Source organism: Sturnus vulgaris, chromosome 1 (assembly GCF_052056855.1).
Source record: "Sturnus vulgaris isolate bStuVul1 chromosome 1, bStuVul1.hap1, whole genome shotgun sequence".
In the NCBI taxonomy this organism is placed as follows: Eukaryota; Metazoa; Chordata; class Aves; order Passeriformes; family Sturnidae; genus Sturnus; species Sturnus vulgaris.
In genome coordinates this window covers 84,654,582-84,681,467 of record NC_142243.1, presented here as the reverse complement: position 1 = coordinate 84,681,467, position 26,886 = coordinate 84,654,582, and the positions used below count along the sequence as shown (strand labels likewise).

General features: G+C 38.4%; 1 protein-coding gene across 4 annotated transcripts in view; it reads right to left on the bottom strand.

Annotated features, from left to right (window-relative positions):
* The window catches only part of CTNND2 (catenin delta 2), a 630,539-nt gene that overhangs the window by 506,573 nt on the left and 97,080 nt on the right, over positions 1–26,886 (bottom strand). For all 4 annotated transcript variants that reach the window (XM_088170959.1, XM_088170931.1, XM_088170938.1 and 1 more), the window contains exon 2: positions 4,864–4,997. In XM_088170959.1, coding sequence (XP_088027085.1) covers positions 4,864–4,997 — 134 coding nt within the window. The remainder of the gene's footprint in view (positions 1–4,863; positions 4,998–26,886) is intronic.

Genomic DNA, 26,886 nt, shown 5'->3' with positions numbered 1-26,886 from the left:
ATAGAGCCACCAGAACTTTTAAAGGCAGAAACAGAGATGGCTGTTTGAGAGGAATCAAGACATGAATATATCATAATTGAACCTATTTAGAAAACCTGCTGAACACTTGATACTACTGGAGTAATTACTGGTACCCATAAGGCAAGAATGGGGTTTTACTTTGGTAATATTACATATTACATTATGGCATGCATTATATTAAGGAAAACAATGTATATGTCATTCTGTAATCAGATTTGGGGGCCCAAAACTTGGATGACTCTAGGAAATGTCATGACCTGCTGGTCAAACTAAAAGACTTCCCATTTCTTCTGGACTTAAGGCCTTTAAAAAAATAGCCTGCATTGAAACATCCATCTAGATATGTGATTTTTTTTCTAAAATTTCAATCATGATATAAAGACACAAGGAACACAGCCTGGCAGAGCAAAGAAAACATCTTTGAACTTCTACAGCCATCCCTATCTGCAGTTTTACTTACACATATCTATATAAGATGTGCATGGCATACACAGCTCTGTTTCCAAAGCGTACTAACACCTAATGTAAAAGTTTCCTTCAGTCAGATATATTGCCATTATTTATTATTGACATGAATGGCACTTAGTAATTATTGCCCTGTATATGATTTTTAATATAGTCTAAAATCATAATTTCTTGACAAACAAGTAGCTTTTTAGTGGAAAAATCAGTAAATATTAAAAGCAACATAAGCCATTTTAGGAAAGAAACCACATCTTACAAAGCCAAAAACCCCCTAAACAACCCAACCCAAAAAACCCAAACCAAAATCAAAAGCCACCAGCAATCATAAAAGCCAGACTGCTGTATTCTCTGGAACCAGCAATATGATTTAAAGAACATATCAATCAATACTTATTTGAACAGCATGAGAAATATTTCAAAAGGATTAGTCTAAATGTTTTCCTTGAGAGGGTGAAATGCAAACATGCAACTACAAACAAGTATCTTTATTCAAAATAGGTATTTATAAAAAAGATTCAAAAGAAATATTAAGCACTGGCACAACTTGTTCTTTGCATAAGTTTTCTGAAAGCCGTTCTCTGAAACTGCCTACCACTAACATCTAAAGGAATCTAGAACCATACAGAAAATAAAAGAGATATGTGATACTATTTCTGAGTTGAAAATAGCTGCCTGTATTTCAAGATAAATCTTACTCCTAGGAAATCAATTTATCTCATCTTTTCCAAGTGTTTCTACAAAAATAAAATCTGCCAAAACAAGTCTCTGCTAGGTCACTACAATCCTCCTCAGCTTCCAAGGGAACAGTTTTCTGTATGCCAAAAACCAAAATACTGTGAAACACATATGCCTGGAGACTTCCAGGAAAATTGTCAGCTTCATTTCGTATTTACTCAAAAGGCTCCCCAGAAGCTATTTCCACCTTCAAAAGAGCATCATCAATAGCTCTCTTCCCAGGATGTTTTTTAACAAGTGGGCTCATCAGAAGTCTCTTTTGCAGGTAGAAATTCCCAATCACAAGCACATCATACTTTTTGCAGAAGTAGTTGCATCTATTATATATATTCTCATAAATTAAGAGTCCTGATATCTCATGCTTTTGTTGAAGATTTTTTTCCCATATTTAAAGATACAAAATCAGATTACAAAGTGCAAAGAGAAATGGCCTTATGTTTTCTAAAACCTATGAAGAACTGGGCCAAAGGTGTTTGCAGTATATGATAAGAAAGAAAAAAACTCCTTCGTATGTTTTATACGGCATGGAAAACTGAAGTTATGTCTTTATTGGTTGATTTCTTTTTAAAGAACTTGATAATGTCTAAAAAACCACAAACAAACAACAAACACACAAAACCCCCCAAAACAACAGTTTTCATTTCCACAGAAGTTATTTACTGTTTCTCTTCATAAGGACTGCTCAAAAACAGCTAAGCCAAAGGTCACTGCCTGGCATCTCATGGTTTCTTAGACTTTTGGTGAATGATGCTGACCTTGCTTCCAGCAGTGCTGTCTAACCTTAAGAAAGTGAGCAGCAAGGGATAAAGAATGGATTCATGTTCCATATCTATCAGTCCTGAATAGCATCTCTGAAGTCTGATACCCAAAAGTGAATCAGCATGCTCGTCCAGAGCTAAAGCACAAATGAAACGGCCTGAATTTTAAAGCAAGAATTTCTGCATTTGCATTTCTCCAACTCAACCTACCTCAACAGCAAAATACAGGTTTCTATTTCTCTTTTGACAGATACCCTCAGCTTGAAAGCATGTGGCTACATCTTCTGATTGAGTCATGACAATCATGCATGTCACTTTACATCTGACCTATCAAGCACAGATTTTTGCCCCAATAAGTATTTTAGACCAAAAAAAATTAGTTCCTCAAAACATGACAGCACAGGGATATGCTGTTTTTCAAACTAAGCACAGCAAAACTTTAAATTTTCTGACTATATAATTTAAATTTCACATAGGAAATTTAAGCAGAGCAAATAAATACAACATTTATTACTACTTCTTTGTGCCTTTTATGTATCTTGCCCTCTTCAAAGATTTCACACCTTTTACTTTTTTCAGTATCGTAGATACCATAGTTTACTCTGTTGCCATTACTCAGTGAAAATATTCTGCTTATTTTATGAGAAGTAACACATGAAGTTACCCCAAGTGTTCCAAGAGAAAAATGTGCAAAGAAGCCTTTTAAAGCTAAGCATAGTCACAGGAACAAAACCAAAACAATATACTTTAATTAACCATGTTAATTATGATTGATATTTTGAAAAACAGCTTAATTTCTCTACATTAACAGTACTTTTGAATAATGGCATCTGTTTAACTCTAGTTACATTTTTGGCTGCAGTCAAAGAGCATATAGAACAAAATCACATACCAAATAGTAAAGTAACTCCTTCTTCTAAAACGCAGGTAGCTACCCATTTGAACAATCAGTTAGAAACTTAACTTCATTTACTCCCATAATGGAGAATCAGTGCAATGTATTTCATCTGTCTGAAGCACAGGATTGTGTCATTACCTACAATTTTTCCAACAGTACGTTAAATAATATGTGTCAAAACACACAATCTTGTGGGGAAAAGAAAAAGCCTGAAAGGTTTGGGGTGTTTTCTTTGTGGTTTGTTTATTATTATTATTATTATTATTATTATTATCAGTAGTAGTAGTAGTAGTATTGCTTATTTTTGACCTTAGTACAGTCTTTCATCTTCAAGATATGATTGACTAGAGATACCTGTCAAGAAACAAGTTTCCTTAAGGGAACGCTTATTAAATTTTGGCACCTTGTATCACAATAGTTCAAGACATTATCTTTTTAGTCAGCAGTACCTTAGGTTAGCTGGCTAGGCTGTTCTTGGTGATAAGTGAATGCAGAACTTCTTTATTACAGGCTCCTTTCTCCTGTGGTTGACAGGAATCAGAAATAACTTTGCTAATATATTACCACTTGAAATCCTTTTCATCTAGTGGATTTAGCAGCAATTCCTGCTGGCACTCAACTAATTGATTTATAGGGGTGGGAGGTTCGTTTGCAAAACACATAACCAGGTATAAACTAGTGAACATCACAACATCAAACCACAGAGAAGTTCTTGCCACTACTCCATACTATGATTCACATTACAGCACACAGATATATCTTCTATCTATGCAATGTCCTTGTACACTTTTTCACTATCAGAGGGTCAAAAAGTAAGACAGGTATTTTTCCACAGAATAATGCAGTGACACAGGCTGAAACACTGGTACATGCCTAAGAAATATTATTGACATGGAAGAGAATACAAACATCTAAACCATGGTCAATATTCAATTCCAATGATGTGCCATAAATCTCAAGACAAAACTCCACATTTTAGCATTTCTATTTTGCATTCCTCTTTTCAGAACAGAAAATATGACTAACCTCTAACACCCAAAACAGAGAACTGGCATATGGCAGAAAAACCAATGAAGAGCTATTATAAAATCCCCACGACTCAAGAGCTACTACTCCAGTGCTGAGAGATATCATAAGCTGAATTCATGCATTAATTTAAATCAAGAAGCAGTGAATGTCTTTGGCAGGGAAAGATCAGTACTTGATAAAGAAAGAACCAATTTAGACACCTTCAGCAAGGAGAAAGCTGCCTAAAAGCAGATGATTTTAATGTCTCTCTTTGGAATTTCTGTTGATGCTGTTGAACCAAAGGAAGTAGTGACAGAGACCAGTTGTTAGCATTAACTGAAATATTAACCATCTCCTAATGTACAAAAAGGCACTAAAAGCAAAATCTCTGACACTCAGACCACAAAAATTTACATTAAAATGTCCAAACCTGTCTTATTAGCATCAAGCAGACGGTCACACTGAAGACCTTTTCTGAAAATTTCTATTTTGGTTTTAATAATCCAAAACTGAGTGCCTCTATCTATACACAGTTTTGCCCCGAAATAATCTCACATAGGTTTTACACAAAACCCCCAAAGACATGTATATAAATTTAAAAATCCTAGGGCTCTTACTAATCCTTTACAAATTCTACAATAGCATCTTCTTCACAATTCATTTGTCTATAATCCTTACATGCCTGTATACTGTAACTACACATGAAGACTGCCAACAATAAAAGCACAGATACTGGAAAACCACCATTCACAGTAAAGAATGAAAGTGGAGAATAAAATGAGCAATTCAATTATATGATATTAAATTGGCTGTAGGAAAGCTTACAGAAGTATACTAAGACATGAAGAAATGGTTAACATTCTTTACAATATGCATTTGTGAACTAAATTATTCAGATATCAGCTATGAAACATTTGTAAAAAAAACCTCAGTAAATCACACTATTGTTTCCAGCCTGCAGATGCATCTCTTGCCTACCTGTTCTTTAACTGAAGCTAGGATGGCAGAGGTTGTCTCCGTTTCAGAGCCATCTCCATTGGATGTGTTCAACACAGGACTAAGGGAACTTGTCTTGTCAGAAGACGAGGGCTGGTCTGGAACAGGCATAGTTTCTGTAGTTCATGGAAAAATAAAACAACGGATTTGTTATCATAAACCTGATAAATATCAGACTCATATACATATAAAAATAATAACACTCATTTAATGTAAAAATTCTAGAATATACCTCTGTTCTGTACTGTAGAATATATCACTTGTTTAAAACAAACAATTTCTAAATTAATAAAAAAAATATTAATTTATCTCCCAGTCTTACTCTGAAATAGTTACCATCAGTACATTTTGGAGGACTCATGTAATTTATAGCTGTGACTTTTGCATAGTATTCCAATGGCAGCATGCAGCATAAAATTATAGTATCATGAAAGTAATAAATCATGAAATGCTTTGCAAACAGAAAACCAACAAATGATACATGAGAAAAATAGAAACTATCTAGTGTTTACCCGCTAACACACATTTATTTAACATGCATAATATTTTAAGCCTAGGTAACTTTCATACCGTATCTTCTACTGTAGAAGGTGATTTTGACAACATTTTTATCTGAGTATTTTTATGACAAACAGCACTCCAGTTGTTAAGCCATTTTTGAGACCTCTTACCAAAAAAAAAAAAAACAAAACCAAACAAAACCAAAAAAAACCACAACAAAAAACCCAAAAGAGAAAGAAAAATCTTAGCATTTGAAGGCATTTCTCACATTTCTTTTCAGAGGGCAAAGCAGTGGTGTGACTGTGGAATGATTTATCTTTCCAAAGGCTAAGCCACAGTGCAGTATCTCTGTTTAAATGTCACTATAGGAACATCTCCAGAGGCAGACATGTTGTGCCACATTCCAGAAGTAAAGGAGCAGAGAGGCAGCTTGCATGGTTATGCGCAGGCACGATAGGACAAAATCACATTCATGTGGGAGCTGGCCAGAATTATTCTCTGCAAGAGAAGTGGCCCACAGGCTGCCAGCTGGATGGGCCTTCTAAAGAGCAGTGGGGATATTCAGAGCAGTCACCACTTGCATCAGAAGCAAAACTCCTGCCTTGGCTCTATTCTGCTAAAATACAAAATAATAGAGCTTTTTCTGGAAGAAGTGAGAAGACTGAAAACAGTAGGAAAGGGTAGCTGGTAAAAGCAAGTATAAAATTCAATACCCAGACCAAGCATCCCTGCATCAGTTTGCCATGGAAATGAGGGCTCTAAAAGAAGGGAAGATGACATTCTATAAAGCTTTGTCTCTGAAGCCACAGTGCTGCCCAAGAAGACACAGTTAGCCCAGCTGGGTAGCATTTTTCCAAAGCTCCCTGAAGCTCAAGACACTGGCATACATATGCAGGACAAAAACATGAAAACACAGATTATTCATAAAAAAGCCAGCTATTTGTTAGAAGAAAAGTCTCCCTAAATTTCAGGCTAGATTAGTTTATATATTGAAGAATGTGATTATGTATCATTTTAATTAAAGAAGATACATATTTTCATAGACTTACTTTTTGTAAGTAAATCTTACTGATAATGGTAAACACGAAATCTTTGGTATGCCCTTGCTCCAGACACAAACACTGTTTGAAATTAAACTAGAAAATCCTGGAGGACATTACCTGCCTTTTTCTATAACAAGTACAAGCAGACCAAACAAAGCTTCTATACAATTCCAATATCTCAATCTAAAAGGACTTTTTGAATTAAATTTTCTTAGGTTTTTGTTGGTTTGGGTTTTTTTTAACAAAAGAATGAGTTTCTGTTATAAGAATTTAACTAGTTTATGACATAGTTAAAATTGCTGCTGTCTTGTAAAGTACCACAGAAAAAACATGTAGGCACACACATAAATCTTTGTTGTTACCTTGCTTTCAAACAATCTAGTTATTTTATTTTCTTAGTAATTTAATAATTACATTATCATAGTAGCAACAAAAGTAGGAGGGTTTTTTGTGTGGCTATTTACAAAAGCACAAAATCAATTACAAATGGCCTAATAATTGATTCCGTTGTGTAGGAGACACGTGGAACTACAACAGCATGAGACTCAAAGAACTGCATCCCAAGACTGCACTGGGCTGGGAAGAAACACCAGAGCTGTGGCTGAGGCATCTGGTGAAATGTTTTCAGGGGCACTGGCTGGGAGCAGCTCCCCTGCTGCATCCTGCTTTCCGTGCAGCAGGGAGGGAGCTCTCTGGGACAAGCCCCTGTGTGTGCTCAGCTCATCCCCACGCTCCCCCAGCGCTGCCTGACCCTCGGCAGGGAGGCTCTGCTGAATCTGCTGTTTCAGGAACACTCACCCCAGGAGGTAAAACCCAGCAAAGAAAACGAGACTGAGAGTCCAGAACTACACAAAATGCTTGCCTTAGCACAAATGCTCCAGATATTTAGAGTGAATTTGAGAGGGACTGCAGGGCTGCATGGCCAGCAGGGAAGCTGCTCTGTGACCAAAAAGATGCTACTGGTACAACAACAACAGTTTATGTGAGTTCAAAACAATTATATCCATTGAGACACAGGCAGCAACAGCTTGCTGCCATTGTTAACTTCTTTTAGGGCTATATTCAATTTCAGTAAATTTTAATTTTTAGGCCGTAAGTTTTTTAACTTTTTGTTTTCACCAAAAACCACTTCAATATCTGCTTTAGTAATCTACATTTGCAGGCATCAGTTTAAGTGGGAAAAAAATCTGATTACACAATCAACTACTGTCATAAATTGTACTTGCTTCAAATAGGCTCAGTATCTGGACAGTAGCTAGCATTCCACAACAACTTCATGTTTCCATAATTTTGTTTGCTTTTTTAAAAACTACAGATATTAAAAGAAGGTGGAAGAAAAAGATTAAAAAAGCACGCTGCACATGTCCTCTTCATCTAGAAACAGAGAAATCAGAATAAATGTCTCTGACATTAAAAGGAATGTTTTGTGCCCTTATTAAAATATTTCTTCTGGACAGAGAATGTAATTTCAAATATCTATCACCAGTTCAGTTTATTACTACAGTTCTTCAAGGGGAAAGACTGCAGCCAATAACACTAAGTAGACCAGTATCCCTGGATTTACAGCTCTGTAATATCAACCCGTTAACATTAACATCATAGACTGTAACAGTTATTTTTTCATTACATAAATTTGTATGAGAAATACCATACAGAATGGAAACACAGAATAAATTTTCACAATCAACAGAGACACCACTGTACTGAAGGTAGTTAGATTTGAAAAAAAACCAAACAAAAAACCCCCATGATTCAGCAACGTGCAACAGTGTTTCAACAGCAAACATCAACACATCTGTTCAGAGATGAACTTTTAATTTAGCTCAATCTTCAGCACAAGAAATGGGACATTCTCATGTTTCAGTGGGACTTAAAAGTTAGTACTGTAGAATTACAAAAAAAATGGTTGAAACGAGCCCCTGCGCCCCAGCCCACTACCAAATCTCTAGACAAGGAAGATTTTTTCCCTGTCATTCCACATATTTAACACACAGAAACAGTCCTGCACAGCCTCTCTCACTGCAGCCTCTTTCAGCCACCTCCCTCTGCTCCACACTCCATCGGCCTTATCAGTAGAAAACTTGCTTTGCTATTTAATATAATACATTTAATCTCCCTGTTTCCTCCAGTGTTCAGCATGGGCACAAAAACGCTAATAATTCCATCAATTCTCTTCAGAAAAGCATTTTTCCACATGATAATGATCACAGTACCTTCCCTTCTTCCATGGCTTCCCTTTCCTAAAAAAGCCATCCCAATTATTTTCATTTCTCATCATAGAGTTAGTTGGCTGATAGTCTTTTAACCCACACTCCTGAGAACTCAGCACCAAAAACAAAGGGAAAATTAGAGGGAGTACAAGAAGAAAAATAAAAGCTAAGCAGCTTAACAGAGTATACCATAGATGAGAAAGTAATAGAAGTAAATTAGCTACATTTAAGTTCCACAAGAGCAACCCTATTTCCTATGTGTGCCACAAAAACCCAGATGTAATTCTGTAGGTCAGAGCATATACACGCTCCTGGGTGAACCGAATTAAAATCTTAGACGATCATAGACAGATGAACAGGGAAAATACTACCAGCCTTTTGGGAACATCCTGGGAAGTGAGACATAAATAATTCATAGGTTCCTGTGTTCCAAAGCGCTGGCAGAATTCTGTCTAGAGTTTGACCCTTTTTTTTTTTCTTTTTTTCTTTTTTTTTTTCTTTTTTCCTGTCTTTCTAAGAGCATCTAAAAAACTTTATCTCAGTTTAACGAAAAAACCCAACAACCCTGTAAATTCACACGAGGCCGTCCCCTCCCCGCCTGTGTGCAGGAGCTCGGCGCTGCCCGGCCCGGCCCGGCCCCAGGCGGTGCCAGCGGCTGCAGCGGCCCCAGCGCAGGGCACGGCTGAGCCCCTCAGCCCCGGGGAAAGCCTGGGCAAGGGAGGGCAAAACGCTGCCCGGCAGGCAGGGCTGAGCCAGGGGAACCGAGCGAGAAACAGCCCTGCGAGCCCCGAGGGGACAGCGGGAGCAGGGACGGGCCGGGAGAGACCCGGCAGGGATGGCCCTGCGGCCACACAGGGACACGGCGGGACACGGCCGGGCCTGCGGGCACTGGAAGGACTCAGGATGGAGGAGAGAAATGTGAGGAGGAAGCCCAGTAGAAAGCTGCCCGGCAGAGAGGGACCTGGAAGTCATCCGAACACGATCCATGTGTGCCCAGGTGTCCAAGAAGTCCAATGGCCTGTACCAGCCATAGTGTGGCCAGCAGGGCCTGGGCAGCTGAGGGGCTGGGGTTGTTTAGCCTGGAGAAAAGGAGGCTCAGGCAAGACCTTATCATTCTCTCCAACCACCTGAAAGGAGGTCAGGGTTGGTCTCTTCTCCCAAATACCATATGATACAACAAGAAGAAACAGCCCCAAGTTGTGCCAGGAGAGGTTTAGACTGGATATTAGAAAAAAAGTCTCCATCAAAAGGGTTGTCAATAATTAGAACTCGCTGCCCAGGGAACCGGTGTAATCAAGACCCCTGGAAGTGTTTAAAGCACATGTAGATGTGATGCCTAAGGACATGGTTTAGTGGTGGACTCACAGTGCTAGGTTAGTTGTTGGACTTGATTATCTGAGAGGACCATCAGTTTGTACCTCTGTGATCCAAATTTTTATGACTAGATCACATAAATATTTGGCAACAATAATAGGATGGACATTCAGAACTGGAAAATATAAGATGTCAAGACCACATTGCTTCTGTGACCCTTGGGATGGCAGTGGATGTTGGATGGCAGACATCCTTCCTTGTAGGAGGATTTCATACCTCGTCTGAGGTAACATATCCAACATAACTTGTTCCAAGGTCAAATTGCAAAAGTCTGTTCAAGCTGAACTCAGGCACAGAGGTCCATTCTACACCATAAATAAATCCCTAGATAAAACAAAATATTTATAGGATTTAAAAATGCATATGAAAATGGCAATGTCAGATGTTGAGCTTTCACTTAAAAGTTTACTTTTGCACACACACTTTGCATAGGTTATGGGCAGAGATTTACTAAATAGGGAACTAAAGAAGTATAGCCATGAAGATGTCCTTGGTGAAAGAAGTTTGGTGGCATAGTTCTCTAAATACCTGTTGCCACTCTTTCTGCTTGTTCTCAGATGGAGTAGTTACATATGCCTTTCACTGATCCTATTTTCCTTCAGAAGGAAGAGGAAAAAACAAGCTTCATTCACAGAAAAAAATCTAGAACTGAAGAAGTCGCAGCATCAATGCTTAAAAAAGGAGGGAATGTTGCTTAAAGAAGCAGACTTTACGTTTTAAATATTAGATTTAAGTTTCTTTAAAGCAACTTTGTTAATGATGTTTATATAGTCTGTTTTATCACCCTTTCATGGGTAAAAAATGCATATAGGTTAAAAAGCTCAAAACAAACCACTAGCTCCACAATGTCTGAGAATCTGTGGCAAAAACCAAGTCAGCCACTACACTAGCAACTGCATCAAATAATGGAAATCAGAATTCCAAATACTTTTCTTCAATAAAAAGGTATTGCAGTAAGAAACACATATACTCGGCAGTGAGTTTTTCCTGTACAATGAACCATTAATCAGTGAGTGCATTCATTATAAAAGTGTAAGTCATGCTGTCTTACTGCACAGTAATCAAATCTGGCATGTTACTGAGCTCATCTGGAAAGCCACAAATTATACTGAAGTAGCCTTGTATAAGAATCAGCCACTTAAAATAATCCAATATGCAATTATGCATCAAGAAAAACTTTTTTCTTCCTTTCCTTTACCTTAGACATGCTGTGTAGAGATTACTACATGACTAGCATTCAATAATAGGCATTTCTATGATTCCTATTAGAATTGCTCTTACCTTTTTTCTATTGTTTCAAAAATAGGACTTATTGTCAATTAAAATAATTTAATTTTTCTTTTCTTTTTTTACCTAAAACTATTCCTACATTTAAATTTACTGTTTATGATATCTAAACTAATAACACGATGTCAGAAGGGCTAATGTTTATCCTGTTTCTACCTTATCAGTGAGTCATTCTGATAAGCTAAGAAGTGGGTATAAATGATGAGTGAGAACAACACAGAATTAAATAAGCCTGGCCATTCTTGCAAATTATTTTATATATCACAAGTCATATTAGGTGCATATACGAATGGGAAAAAACAGCCAAAATAGTAATTCTCAGTATTGCAAATTTGTAAAGTCAATTCAAATATTATCACATATGACTGGGAGACTAACAAATATGTTTACATTAGACTTTTGGAATAACATTCCAACTGGAAGAAGTAGAAATTGGTGCTTCTTGAGAATTTAGATATGCAAGGAATTGCTTCCAGTAGAAAGGTGACCCATTATTCCTTCATTAATCTCAAACTACCAAGGTGACTGAAGGCCGAGATAGCATTGGCTCTAGGCAGCAAGACACATACCTACTAATGCTGCATTGAATTTTTCTGCAATGAATCTGAATCCTTCAGCTGCGTGACAGTGAAACAGGGTAGAGAGTCTGTAAACATGGGCCCTCCCTCCTCCTGCACAAAACCCCTTTGAAATCGCAGATTTCTGTTACTGTCCTATCTTAGCTGACAAGCCTGGTTCAATTTGTGTCTGGGTAAGTGTTCTTAAAAATAGGTTGATAATCTCTTGAGTCAACAGTAAGATAAGAAAAGCTGCCAGAACATGCCAAATACCTTGAAGGCAAAAATGTCTTCTGATTGCCTAAGTAGTTATCACAACATCCTAAAGCATGTATCTCCTATTCTGAAATTACTAAGTCAGGAAAACAGATTAATTAAAGGAGACACGATATCTTAAAGACCTTTGGAAAGGCTTAGGCTCAATTAAGGATCAGGGATATGTGGGATCAGTCAGCACTCCTCTTATTCTAGCTAACCCATCAAGAGGGCTTTCCAAAGAGCAAGGGCTCTGTTTTCTTTCTGGGATTGTTCTTTGTCCACAGACTCATCCATCTCCCTGATCACTAAGACAGATGAGCTTGGCTTTTGTCTTCTTTTGTGACTTCTGCTTTGCATTCAGTTATTTCAACCATACTGTATAAGTATTTAGGGCCTCTAAGGGTGTGAAAAAGAATTCTCTGGTTTAAAATTTAGGCAAATCTGGGGTTCAGGTCCGTTAAATCATAAAATTTCTCCTTTTTCCTGCGTGCTCTTTGCAGAAGTGTGGTAGAAGATATAAAAGATCCCCACTCTCACAGTAAAGGATAAAGACAACTCTATTCTAAAACCTGACAGAAGAAAAGCTATACTGGAAAACTTCCACCAGTATTTTCCTTGGCCTAGCCTATTCCAAAGTCTGATAGATAAATATGAAATACCTAAAAATTCCTTCTCTTCCACAGATGTCTGACTGAAAAAGGCATTTCCCGAAACATTCCAAAGACAAAAAAGTTTCTTCCTCAGGAACTCTCTACTTCTGCCCTGAGTCTTGGTTAAAATATCTGTGTTTTCCTGCTCTGCAAAGAGGAAGCAAAATGAAGGGTCTTACATGCACAATAGCCTGAGGCCTCCACAGGCTGTAGTGAAGTATTTTCCTGCCACTATCTATATTAACCAGTGTAAGAACACTGGAAGCCATATAGAGCCTGAAGTCTTGACTAGTGCTTAAGCTATCTGCAATGATTCCAAACTTTTTAGTTCAATATGATCCTGCTAAGTATTTTTTTGCTCAAGTAATATGTCATAAAGCAACGTGATTTTACTTTTTACTATAATGTTTACGATTTCAAGTACTTTGAATCATTTACGCAGCCTGTCTCCTTAAAATTAAACAAAAATTCTAAACCATTCCCAATTATTTTAGCAGGATAACTCAGAACTGCTTCTGAGAAAAAAGGTACAGCACTTGGCCCAAAGGACCTTGAAAAAAAGGCGCAGATAGTCTAATTGTACATCCTTTGTTGTTTTTGTTCTCTCAAACCAGAGCCCGAACCACTGCATCTTCAGTGCATGAAGATTTAAAGATCAGACCCAAACCACAAAGCCAGAGCTGTGTCAGTTCACTACCCCCAGCCCCCTTCCATGTCAATATAGCAACTGAATAACTGATTAATCAGAACAGATAAACCACATGCTGCTTCTTCCTGCTTCATTGGTCCTGAAACCACCATCCTAATCTGTAAGGATTTACCCTTACCAGCTAGCATGACCATCTGAGAACTGAGCAATCTCCTCAAAATCGTAAGAAAATATTTCATTTGAAGTTAGTATGCAATCACATCGAGAAAAAAGCATAAAAATTCATCCTCCTCTCAATATTTTAGTGACCTTGGCATGAGGATTTACAAAAATTGATTTCAGTTTTGCTGAAAAATCTATTCATAAATCAAGCAAATTTGTTTCATTCATCAATCCAATGAGGGAATATGGTTTGCTGCTGTTACTGAGGGAACAGGAGTTCTTACTTCAGTGGCAATGCCAATATCCTCAAGCACACAGAGCAAAATGCACATCTACAAACAAAAGCCAGAAACAGTCCTTACAATGAATTCTTAAAATCTTGTATTATGTAGACACCGTAGGAGTAGGTGATACTGACATAATATGGAGGGTCCCTTTGTTGTTTTTTTCATTAATTGGTCATTTATTGCCTTGGGGTGAATTGAAAAATTAAGTGGCATTACATTTTCTTCATGGTGGAATGGAGTTAATTTTCTTTATAGAAGCTCATATTGTAATCCTGTGATTAAAAAACAGGGCAGAATAGTGCTTGCATAGAATTGAGCCTTCTCTGTTTCTCAGTCTGCCCCTCAGCCAGGCAGGAAGGGGACACAGCCAGGACAGCTGACCCCAACATACCAAGGCATACTCCATACCGTACAATGTCATGCTTAGCATATAAACTAGGGGCAGCTTCTCCAAAGTAGCTGTTGCTTGGGGACTGACAGGACATCAGTTTGATATTGGTGTGTGCTTTTGCATAATTTAAAAATTTATTTTCCCTTTTACTTATTAAGTTGTCTTTAGCTTGACTCATTAGTGTTTTTTTCCTCACTTGTGCCTGCCCAGGTCTTTCTCCCATCCTGCTGTAGTGGGTTACCAAGAAAGTGGGTGGAGGCTGAGCTGCTGGCCAGAGTCTAACCCCAGCCACACCATGACTGAGTAATTCCTCCCAACACCTCCAACAGTAATCAGAGGAAAAAGAAGTTTGTAATGAAAGAGATGGGGTCAATGGTAGAAACACCAGAGGACACATGTTCATTACAAAGAACAGAAATAGCAAGGCAAAAGCACAGCCCTATGAATCTGAGGCAAATGATCCACTAAGGTTCTTGCCAAAATAGACTCTTTATTACTACTTTGAATTGAAATTGCAGGCTGATTCATGCTGACTACTCTTCATGTCTCCCATGGCTCTGAACCTGAAGGAGGATAGACAGTTCTGGTACTGGTGTAATCTCAGGACTAATCTACTTCCTCACTAATTCCTGCAGTTAAGGAGCTTACTTATATATATCATACTGAATTGCACAGATCCTCTTTGCCTCACATCTCTCCCTTTTATTAGAGCCAGACAGCAGAATGCATTCTTCCAAGCTCCATACAACACTGCAATGTACCTCCATACTGACCTTCAGAGACACAATGTCTGGCAGGTAGGGCTGCACTAGGGAACCAAGACAGCAATAACTAGGAGGGTCTTTCCAAGGCTGTACCCCTTAATTAAGGGGTTGGCAGATGAGCACAGCATGTCCTCACTTGCATACTGAAGTAGGGATCTGATGAAGTAAGAACATCTGCTTTTCTAAACACCTGGATGCACCCCCCCCTCCCCAAGCCAAAGATGAGCTTGGCAATCAAACATTTCCTGAGTGTTTTCATGAAGAGTGCTGTACTCCTAATGGGAACTGTAAGTTCTCATCTCCTCACTCCTTTTGATATGGGCTTATGCACACAGTCCAAGCCCCAGAAAAAGTAGCAAATCCCAAATCAGATTCCTTTGTGAAGCTGGGATGTCATATTACGCTTGTTCTCCATATATGCATCATTTTAAGTTTATCCACATGAATTTTTGTCATCTATTATTTTGATTTTTTTTGCCTTCATAAACTCTTTACAACATTTTAAGAGTCTAGGGCATCCCCACAAATAACACTGCCGAATGGGAAACTCCCTGAACAGACTTTATGACCAAGAAAGTTGGGACAAAAAAAAATAGAACTTAAGTTTTTTTTCTTCACTCTTTGTAGTAATTAGCATGATTTATGTCCAGACAGGATAGCTGTTAGCATAAGCCAGTAGATGGTAAACAGCTCTTTACTATGGCAAAAGCAAATGAAATATAGTCAGCCACCTGTCTTGAAAAAGAAAATTGGTTTTGTGTGCTGAAGAAAACTATAGCCAAACTGTGCAGACTTCCTGATGTTCATCAAAAAGTGCAAAGACTGTATCTGGAACAGACTGTGAGCAGCAAAAGCAGCAAATGCAAATTAGAAAAGCTCAAGATCTGAAAAGACTTATTACCAACATGATATTCCCTGCCCAGTCCTATAACTAAGGATATTTGATATTGCAGGAAACCAGAGTACAAAAGTGAGAGGTGAGAGCCTCATGGTTCTAGCAAGATTAGGGACACCTCGCCAACATGCAGAGGACCCAAGAACACCAGAGAGTTCTCTGGGGGACCCCATGATTCCACACCAGGTCTACACACAGTCCAGCTTGAAACACTGTGCTGATCCATCTGAATTCTTTCCTTGACTTCACTGTCACCCCTGCACAAAAGAGATATGTGAAGCAACCATTGCACTAACCTGTCCAGATTTTATCCTGGACCAAATAATCTCTCTGATGTGATATCAAAATCATGTGACGCTTATAACTGCATAAAAGACTATAGAGTAACAAAGAGGCAGAGTATCTCACCTCAGATACAGCAGAAATCTAAAGGACATCAGATTTGAATTCAGCTCTTCCAACAGTCAAACTTCTTTGACCTATATGGCAGTATGTACAATTTAATGGAGAAAACAAACCAGAAATTCTATCAGTACAATCCTAGCCATTTTTCTAAACTCTATACAGAGGAATATTTTATATGCTCCCAAGCATGAAATCTGGATTTTCATAGATATAAATACTGACAGAAATTTCTGCTGAAACATCAACTAATAAAGTCCATTCGAAACAGAGTCATAAAAAAATTCAATAGAGTAGAAAACCATTTCTGGATCTCTGCCTGTCAGAAAGAAGAGGCAGAAGTCCTTGAATTAATGGATCATTTTCTACTAAGTATACTTTACATACCCAAACTAAGTTTGAAAGTTTGGATTTAACTGAAATATACTTAAATCAACAATGACAATCTTTATAAGAATGTGATGACAACTGCACTTTCTTCACAGTTTGCCTGAAAGTTTGGAAATAACTAACCCCTCACAGTTAAACTGAGCCCTTCACAGTATGTATCTTCTGTTTGACTTTACTTCTAGCCAAAAATTATACTATCCAGGAGATAGTTTATTGACAGAAAATAATAAAAATATGTATGTTTAAGTTGTGTAAGACTGTAATTAGTCTAAGAGTTTCAGCCTTCACTCTGTCACACTAAAAGGTTATCAATTTACAGTGTTATCATCATACACATATGGTGAGCACATTCTTAAAATATATCAGTTAAGAATACATCACTTGCAATGCTTATAGTAGACTGATTGTGTTAAGTCTGTCTTCTTCTGGTTTTCTATACATTGAGTCAGATAATCTGTTAAATAGTAGTAAAACTTGCTGGGGGAGAAGTATGACCAAACCTAAGCCTTTGTATAACTCTCTCAGAGCCAATTGTTTTACAGTTGTTTTACAGGGCAGAGCAACCAACATTGTCTCCCTGGATTTACTCAAAGTGCTTGACACTGTCCTGCATAACATTCTTGTCCCAAAATTGGAGAGACATGGATCTGATGGATGAACCACATGGTGGACAACAAACTGTCTCGATGGCAAAGGGTTGTGGTCTGTCTCATTGTACAAGTGGAGACCAGTGATCAATGGTGTCCCTCAGGGTCAGTACTGGTGCTGATACTGTGCAGCACCTTTGTTAGTGACATGGACAGTAGGATCAAGTGTACCCTCAGCAAGTACAACACCAGGCTGGGTGGCAAGTTAGACACAGGGAGGGAAGGGATGCCATCCAGAGGAACCTTGACAGGCTGGGAAGATTGGCCAATGCAAACCTCATGAGGATCAACAAAGTCCAGTGTCAGTTCCTACACCCGGGTCATGGCAATCCCAGGCACACCAGCAGGGTGGGTGGAGAAGTGTTTGAGAGCAGCCCTGTGGAGAAGGAGCAGGGGGTGATGCTTCTTTAAAAATTCAACATGAACCAGTAGTGTGCATTCACAGCCCAGAAAGCCAATGGAATCCTGGGTTGCATTGAAAGGATCTTGGCCAGCAGATAAAGGGAGGTGATTCTGCCTCTCTACTCTGCTGTTGTGAGACCCCTGTAGTAGGACAAGGGGTAATGGGTTCAAATTGAAGGAGGGGAAATTTAGGTTAGACATTAGGAAGAAAATCTTTACTCTGAGGTGGTGAGACATTGGAACAGGTTGCCCAGGGAGGCTCTGGATGTCTCAACTGTGGCAGTGTTCAAAGCCAGGTTGGATAAGGCCTTGAACATCTTGGGAATGGGTGATGACCCTACCCATGGCAAAGGCACTAGGAATAGATGATCTTTAAGGTTCATTCCAACCCTTAACATTCTATGATTCTAAGTGCAGAAATTGTTCATTCAAATATTTTTGTTGCTAAGTGATAAAAGATGGGAAGCGATAAGGATTCTGCTGTTGCCTAAAAGACATTTTCTCCAGACAGAGGCTGTCTAAAGCAGGAAGGATGCTCAGACTGGTGGTTTGAACTGTATTTTTGAAGAATGTGCATCATGTCTTTCTTATCCATGGCCGTTTTGTGTACAAGACCACAAGTGAAATGCAACCTCACATGGCTAATCAAGTGATTCATAAAACAGTGAAGTGTCACCAAAACTCACCAAAAGAAACAGTCCCACGGCACTATCAGAATTTTAATCAAATTCCTTATTTCAGTGCCAGGGATGTGTTGCTTGAAGAACCACAAAGTCTCCCAGAACAGAGATACTGGACCCTTTTTCAGTGAGGATAAACAGCTGAGCTAACATAGCAACATAAGTTGGCCCTTAAGTATGATAACATTTTTCTTGCACCTACAAGTATTCTGGGCAGGTGAACTAGCAATAATTTTCTTTAAAAGTCTAAAACTGGAGCCTTATTTTACAATATTATCATATCACTGTCTTTTATTAGGGGCCTGTTTACTTTCAAAGGACTTGTCAAGAACATAAAACAGTACAAAATTTGGTTCCTAAATAATGGGCCCGTTTTATTAAAAGTGATGCTAAAATATCAGAAATAATAGTAAAATTGCAGTGGCAGTTAAGCATAAGAAGGAAGTCAGCTGTCATCTCAGTGACTTGGTTTTAAGCCAGCTAGTTGCATAGAACTGAAAATCACCTGTGACTTACGTGTACTTGAATTTTATTATACACTGTGTAACTCTGTTTTCCTAAATCAAAGTTATTAGCGGTAACAGAAAAGAAATCGATATATTCAATTCAGTACACATCCTCCAGCACCTATTTCTTCCATTTGTGTAGCCCTACAAAGATACACTACTCTCTTTTTTTTTTCCTTAAATACTTTCCTGGATTGAGAGTGTATCCCAGTCTTCATGCAGATCAACTTCTTTTAATCATTCTTTCTTTTCAGAATATTATTATCAAACACACATTACTGTCCAAGTTTTCAACAGAATTAAAGCCAAATTGATGCAATGTGTAAGTCCTTAAAATTGCCTTGCTGGGTTAAACTGGAGCTGTATAATAATTGTTGTCTCCCATTTTCATTGTGAGGTTGACTTAAGACAGCACTGAGTTCTATCGCACTGGCTGGAATGGTGGCTACATCCACTCAAAGCAGATGCATTTCAGTGCACATGCAAAGACATAGACACGATTGTTTTAAGTTATACACATTTTCCACTGCTGATTTTGGCTGTTTATATTACCTAATTTTAACTTCCTACGTACATACTTTGAATGTATATACAGCAATCTTTAATCTGCTTATATCAACAGAATCTCAGTTGTGCTTGTGATTCTAGTTACACATTCATCCTGTCAAATAACACATCAGAAAATTAAATTTCTTTACCATGAAAACGTTTGCACAAGTTAAACAAACGTTGTATTCAGGACTATACTGCCTGAGATACATTCCATGATACTGGGGAAGAGGCCAAGGATGTGGGCAGGAAGCCAAGAAAGAAGGTGCCACTCCTCCCTGTGCCTCTTATTCTTTTCCCCTCCCTTGACTAAGATGAGAAGAGCTGCTTCCTGAAATGATGCTGGTGAAGAGGGGGAAGGTGAGCAATGCAGACCTGAGACATCACAGCTTCTAAGAAAGCAGTCAACAACAGCAGGAAGTAAAATTTGCTGGAAGCAATTTTTAAAAGCAATTCTGGTGGAATTCCATGATGTAAAGCTGGTGAGAAAGTTTCACAATTTTCTTTCTGGTTGCAGAGCTAGCAGTGTTTAGCACTTCTCATTTTAAGATCCTATTTTGAGCCACTTACACTTTTCACAAGCTCACTGTTTGGGCTGAAATACTCTATCCAAGCAGATGTCTCGTAATTAAGCACGTACACACACACACCCCCCTGTCTTTAACTGTTCGAGCATTTCCAAGACTTGTATTTCTGGAGAGTATCTTTTTCTGCTTGCATTATAAAAAAATCTCTTAAGAAAGTGGAATCTCTGGAAGTGTTTCTGTTCTACAGGGTGCAGCAGCAAAACAATTATTTGTACTATAGGAATATCTAGAGCCTTCAACTGCAAATGAAGATCCACTGGTCTAAGGACTGTACAAATTACAAAAAGAGTAGAAAAATATCATAAAAGCATAATATGCAGATCTCTACTGAATTCAATATTGTCAATCAAGCATTGAATTTAACATATGCAGATATTTTCTGACTACAGAATAAATTATTCACAAGGATTATTCATAAGTTATTTGATACTGTTATTTGATAAGATACTTGGGGCTTGTTAGTCCAGACATGCACAGGAAAACAAAACAAAGCAAAACACTGGAAGTTTACTTGTCTGCAGTAAAGCCAGCTATAAGAAATTAAGAGATTAAAAGTGACTAAAAGTTGAGGTAGTTAGAACTTCATGATCTCTCTAAAATAATTAAAGAAGCATTCTAAAACATTTTAAGTAAATAGAAAATCATTAATTTATGATCAGCAAACATATGCAAGATTTACTGAATGAAAATACTAAACATAGTGACAGTACAAGTTTAGAAATAGCTCTTCACTGGCTGTATTCATGATCACCCATTTCTTTTAATAAAAGTGTCAGAATTTGCCAGAGATGTACAACCCCAAAAGAACAATCATTCTAATTAATCCAGTAGAATTAACACTTACTACTCTGTTGCCTGGAAAAGAGAAATCTTAACATCACAAACAGCTGTTTCCTGTCTACACCTTAAACCCTCAGACAAGTTCTATATTTTGAGCTGATCTGGTATTGCTTTCATTGTTCAGCTGAAGGCCATCTTTGAATGCTAAGCATTATTGCTATCACCTTTAGCCCTGGAGTTCAAGTTGGGGTTTTAGAAGTGCTTATCAATTACATAAGTTTTCTATGAAGTACACACAGTTCTGCTGCTAGAAGAACGAACTTGCGTTCAATTACTTTCCAAAAGAAAAGAAAGGAATACTTCAGACTTCATTTGGTTTAATCTGAAGTAGATACAAATTCATGTCTGACTTGTCCTGAAGGGGATTCATATATTGCCAAGGGAGAAGAAAAGAGGTATGTATCCAACATTAATCTGCTTTTAAGTCCAGCTAGCAACCAAGTAAAAGAAGCATAAGAATAGGAAATTCCAGGATAGGTTTGGAGTCTTATTTCACACTCATCACTTCTAGAGTTTCCACAGTTTCCCAATAATACTGTGGTGGGTTGACCTTGGCTGGATGCCAGGTGCCCACCAAGCTGCTCTACCACTCCCTTTCCCAGATGGGCAGGGGAGAGAAAATAAATGGAAAACAACTCATAGGTTTAGAAAAGGCAGTTTACTAAAGTGAAAGCAAAAATTTTCATGAGCACAAACAAAGAGAAAAAATAAATATTTGTTCCCTTCAGCAAGTAATGTTCAGCCACTTCCCAGGAAGCAGGGCTTCAGCACACAAAGTAGTTGGTCCAGAAGACAAACATCGCAAATAAATGCCGCACCTTCCTCCTCCTTTCCTTAGCTTTTATATCTGAGCTTATGTCATATGGTATGGAATATCTCTTTGGTTATTTTGGGTCAACTGGCCTGGTTGTGTCCCCTCTCAGGATCTTGCTCAGCCCCATCCCCTTCATGTGGGGAATGCCGAGAGACTGCCCTGATGCTGTGCCAGTGCTGCTCAGCAGTACCCAAAACTCTGGTGTGTTAGCAACACCTTTCCAGACACCAATGTCTCCTGTGAGATATCCAGAGATGGGGAAAATGAAAAGAAATGCACACACACATCCACACCCACAAGCACAAATTCCTACAACAAAAAACTCCAATCTAAACCAAATCCAAAAACTGCAAATAACCCCCAAACCAAGCATCACCATTCCATTATGTCCTGCAAATAATCCTCTCTATGGTACAGATAGTGTTGACTTCGTGTTTCCTACGAGTCATCACACCAGCTAGGTATCTGCTCCACATATGGGCTCCAGCTGAGTTATATTACAAAATTCTATGCCGAAATAGATATTTGCATCAGCTACCAAGTCTAAGGATAGATTAAAACAATTTAATTTTTTTTTTTTAGTTGAGCTCACTTCTGTTCCTTCCAGGTATTTCTATGATATTTGAGGGGGGGGAAAAAAAAAGTGATATAGGATGAGTTTGAATGTAGAGATTTACAAAATAAGCATATTAAACTAGTTCTCCTTGAAGAGCTAGATACCTAAAGTCCCCTCCTAGCTAATAGGATAAAACAGGTGCTTTGCAAAGTGATTAATTCTATCACAAGTAAAGCCTCTAAGGCAGACAGTATGACTCATGTTTGGGGATAGGAAGAATCATCTCTATTACCTGTAGCCGGCGTCTAGGCAACTATTTTAAACTCAGTGACTACCTTTTCAGGTAGCTAAAATTAGGTAGGTGAATTGCATCTGAGATGCATAATAAATATAGCAACAAACAAGCTCATCAGGGAAACGCTATATAATCAAAAGGTTATTCAAAACTTCTTCTAGAAAGATGAGTATAATTATCCAGGACTTAGAAATTGTCCCTGACACGAAAGCATCCAAGCCAATTGCCTGTATCTTTCCTTTTTTTTTTTTCCACACATAGGATTAGGTATCATCTGAGATTTTTTTCTTACAATATTTTCAGCAGGAATATATGCACATGCAGATTCAGTACAAAAATAATTATGCTAAGTATGCAGCATTTTTGATAGAGTTAATTGTAGTGGGTTTTTTCCTTTGGAAAAGGAGATGATATAATACTCCTCCAATGGAGGGGAGGAGGATTTATTTCAAACTAGAATCCCTTACAAAAATTATACTATTTTTGCCCATTTTTTATTTATTGAAATGTATATTGAAATGTAATAACTCAATCTTGAATGCTGAATGACACTATGAACAAATCTGTTTTCCACAGTATAACTATATCTTAAAAACATAAATTTCCTTTTCTCTAAGAAGCTGGGTATTAATAAGCATGCAGGTAAGAAGGTGAATGCTAATAAAGAAGCAAGTATAAAATGAGTAATGATCCTACAAAATTATTCATGTCAGAAGGGACCCCAGCAGGCTGTCTGATCCAACATCTTGATTCCAGCAGATCAGGAAAATCTGCTTTTGCCGGGTGATCAGCATTCAAGACCAGTTGTCTCTTGAAACATCCAGGAATGAAGATCCTCTAGCTTTTCTGTGAGGTTTAGGAAAACCTCCAGGTGCCTCTAGGGCACCCACACTGTTGGGCTTATTCTCCTTTTGTGCAAAAAGCCAAGCAAGTTAATAGTTGCTATAAAGTTATTCATTGCAGAAGCACATCAGTCTCAAAGGCAAAAACAAAGCAAACCAATGGCAAAAAGCAATGGCAAATCTGCAGTGGCAAAATGCAATGGCAAAATGCACATGGCATAAAGCCATGACATAGAGCCCCAGCTCTCCCTGATGCATGTTCTTTTATAGAAACTTCCAACTAGCTAAGACACAAACTCGGACCACTACTTTTTAACCTATTAGAATTCTGGTTTCTTAGCACTCCAGGCTACGTATAGACTACGTACATGGCCTGTCTTGTTCTAAGTGAAAAATGTAAGCAATATTCTTAACTCTAACTCTATTGTGTCTGAAGTTAGGTTCTTGGAGCCTCCAAGGAAACACTAGTATGTTTTTCAACCTTCACTAGAACATGTATCACAGGCATCTAAGATCTTTTACTCACTAAAAGCACTTAAAACTTATTCCATTTACTTACTTACTTATTCACTCCATCTATTCACTTACTCATTCCATGCAAAGACTTTAATTCAATCCCTGCACTCTGATTTCTCTCTGAAGAAATCAGAGAGACTCCTGATTTACTGACTCCAACACTTTTCCAGGCAATCTCTTCAACTGCTTAATTAGACTTACGGTGAACTTTTCTTCCCTTTAAGTCAAGCCAAAAAATCTCCTCTCAATTAATTAGTCAACCTCCAGCCATACATCTCAGAAAAAGAGCCTGTCTCAGTCTTCTCCATAACTTCCTCACAGATACAAGAAGGTGGCTGCTAGGTTCCCCCTAAGCCATCTCTTTTCCAGGCTTAACAATTTCCATTTCTGAGTCTCTTCTCACAGAGAAAGTACTCCTGCCACTGGTCATTGTAGAGACTTCTGCTGAACTTGCCCTGGTTTATCAATGTCTTTCCTGTACTGGGCTGTTCCCCACACCTGTGCATGGCAGTCTGGGCACAGTCTAATGAGCGCTGAGTAAAAGTGAATAAACTCCTCCCTCAGTCTCCTGGCTGTATTGCTGTTAATGAAGCCCAGGATGCAGTTGGCTGCCAAGGCATTCTGCCAGCTCACGCTCAGGCTGCTGGCTACAATGGCCTACAGGTCTGTTCCAGCAGAGCTGCTTGCCAGTGACTGCCCAGGATGCACCAATGGCCGGAGTTTGTCCATCCAGGGCTCAAGACTAAGTTATCTGCCTCATTTCACAAGGTCTCTGCCAGCTCTCTCATCAAGCTCGTCTGAATGGCAGCCAGGCCTCCAAGTGCTTTGAGTGCACCTCACCATTTGTTGTGATCCACAAATCTGTCAACAATGCCTCTCATCTCCACATCCATGTCACTGATGAAGTACTAAAAAAGTCAAGATACACCTCTGGTCTGATGTTCCACACTGTTTTTCATCCATCTGGTAAGACCACTCATCTGGGAGGTAATGTCTCAAGCTGGATAAAACGATGCTATGTCAGCCTGTGCCAAAGCCTTTCTTAAGTCCTTCACTGAAAGTTTTTGGGCAAACTGTGGAGATATTGCACAGGATAGAAGGTTCCTTCATGAGTGACTAATTACATGAGGACAAACAAAAGCAGAGAGAGTAAGCTTTTCCAACAGACACCACAGCAAAATTCCAGGAAATAGCTGCTTTGCAAAGCTAGGGTGTTAAACATATTCATACTGCTCATCCCTTTTTTTGGATTACAAGGGGCAATGAAAGTTGCTAATGATACGAAATTGAAATCTTACAGAAAATGGTCAATTAGGGAGAACAGCAGAGGCCCTTGCAAGACTAAATGAGTGGTCAATTAACAGCAACCTGCATCTTGAATAATGTGAGCAGGTCTGGCTTCCCTTTGTTAAAAGGGTACAGCAGAACTGGAAAGCCAGAGAAGGGCAACAGAGACAATCAGAGGCAAGGAATGGCCCCCATGTCGAGAATAAGGATGCATGTCAGAACTCTTTGGTTCAGAGAAGACAGAGTTGAGAGGATGAATGGGAAAACTCTGAAAGCCTGGGTAGCAAAGGAAGGGTGGCTTAGGAACAGACAGGGACAGCAGATTAAGTGAGTGGTAAGTTCTACACAGACAAAAGGAAGAAGCTCTCTGTACATTGCTGAGCTGTTGAAGTCCTTGGTAAATGCTTCTGCAATTGCTAAACACATACATGGTTTCAGGTGAGAAAAATGCACCAAGATTACTAAATAAACACACCAAACCACACTTTTTCTGGAAAGTACCTGAGGCTGGCACCGTGCTAAAAAGATAGGTAATGCACACTTGCCATGTTCTGGACTTTTTTTCTGATCATTTGTATTTGGCAATTTTTGGGGCAGGACAGTCAGATCCCATAGAGCTGTTCTCATTGCAATACTCAATTAAACAATTACATTAAAGGTAACCAACAGCAGGTGTCTACTGCTGCTTGAGGGACCTTTGGGTAATCCTGCCTGGAGTCCAGGTGGCACTCAGGAGGAGTCTCTTGTAGGTCCTATGTCATATGTGCTATACTGGAACTGCAAAAACTTGGGCTGTCTCAAATGGCATTAAGCATCTATGTTGAGAAGGTAACTGAATTGAGCCCTACATTCCTAGAACACAGTGAAACAAGAGAAAAACACCACATAAAGAGCTTAATGCAGGGAAAGTGTATGTATTTTTCATGGAAAGCCATTGTTTTTGCCGTGCACACATGAATTGAAGAAACCAGAGCTTGCTATAGAAACAAGAGATTTGCTTTTACTCCATGCTGTGGAGCTATGGAACAGGTTTAATGCATAACCAAAGCAGCACTGCAACCTCTCAGCAGCTGAAAGCTACAAGAAATTTAAGCATTGAATTATGAAAAGCTGCAAAGGCTCAAAATAAAACCTTATTAACCAAATGTGATAAAAAAGCCACATGAGCTCATGAAACAGAAATCAAATTGAGCGATATGGATATGGTAAAATAGAAAAAGTAACCTTGATACTGGAAAACAAGTTAATTTAACATCAGGACTATGCCAGTGATAAATTAGTCTATTGTAAGCAAGGAGAAAAAACAATGTCTATAGAATAAAATTCAGGCTTCTATCCCTCCTTTTTTAAAGGGTCTATCAGGGAATTTGAATATAGTTTTGGAAAGATCCCACACAGTGGTACAGTTTGCTAGATTATTTTTTTAGAATTACTTTTTATAGAAAACATGTTGTTTAAACAGAATAAGAATCTCTGTAAATTCAAGAATACTTAGAAAAATACTATTTCCTTCCTAAGGAATTTTACAAAACCTCGGTAATTTAAAAATATCTACTTTTAAAGATCAAAAGATCTAACATTTTGTTAAAATAAATTATCTTTCTCTTTTCTATTTAGGAATGCAATAATAACCAGCATATAAGATCCATGACCTACCAATAAAC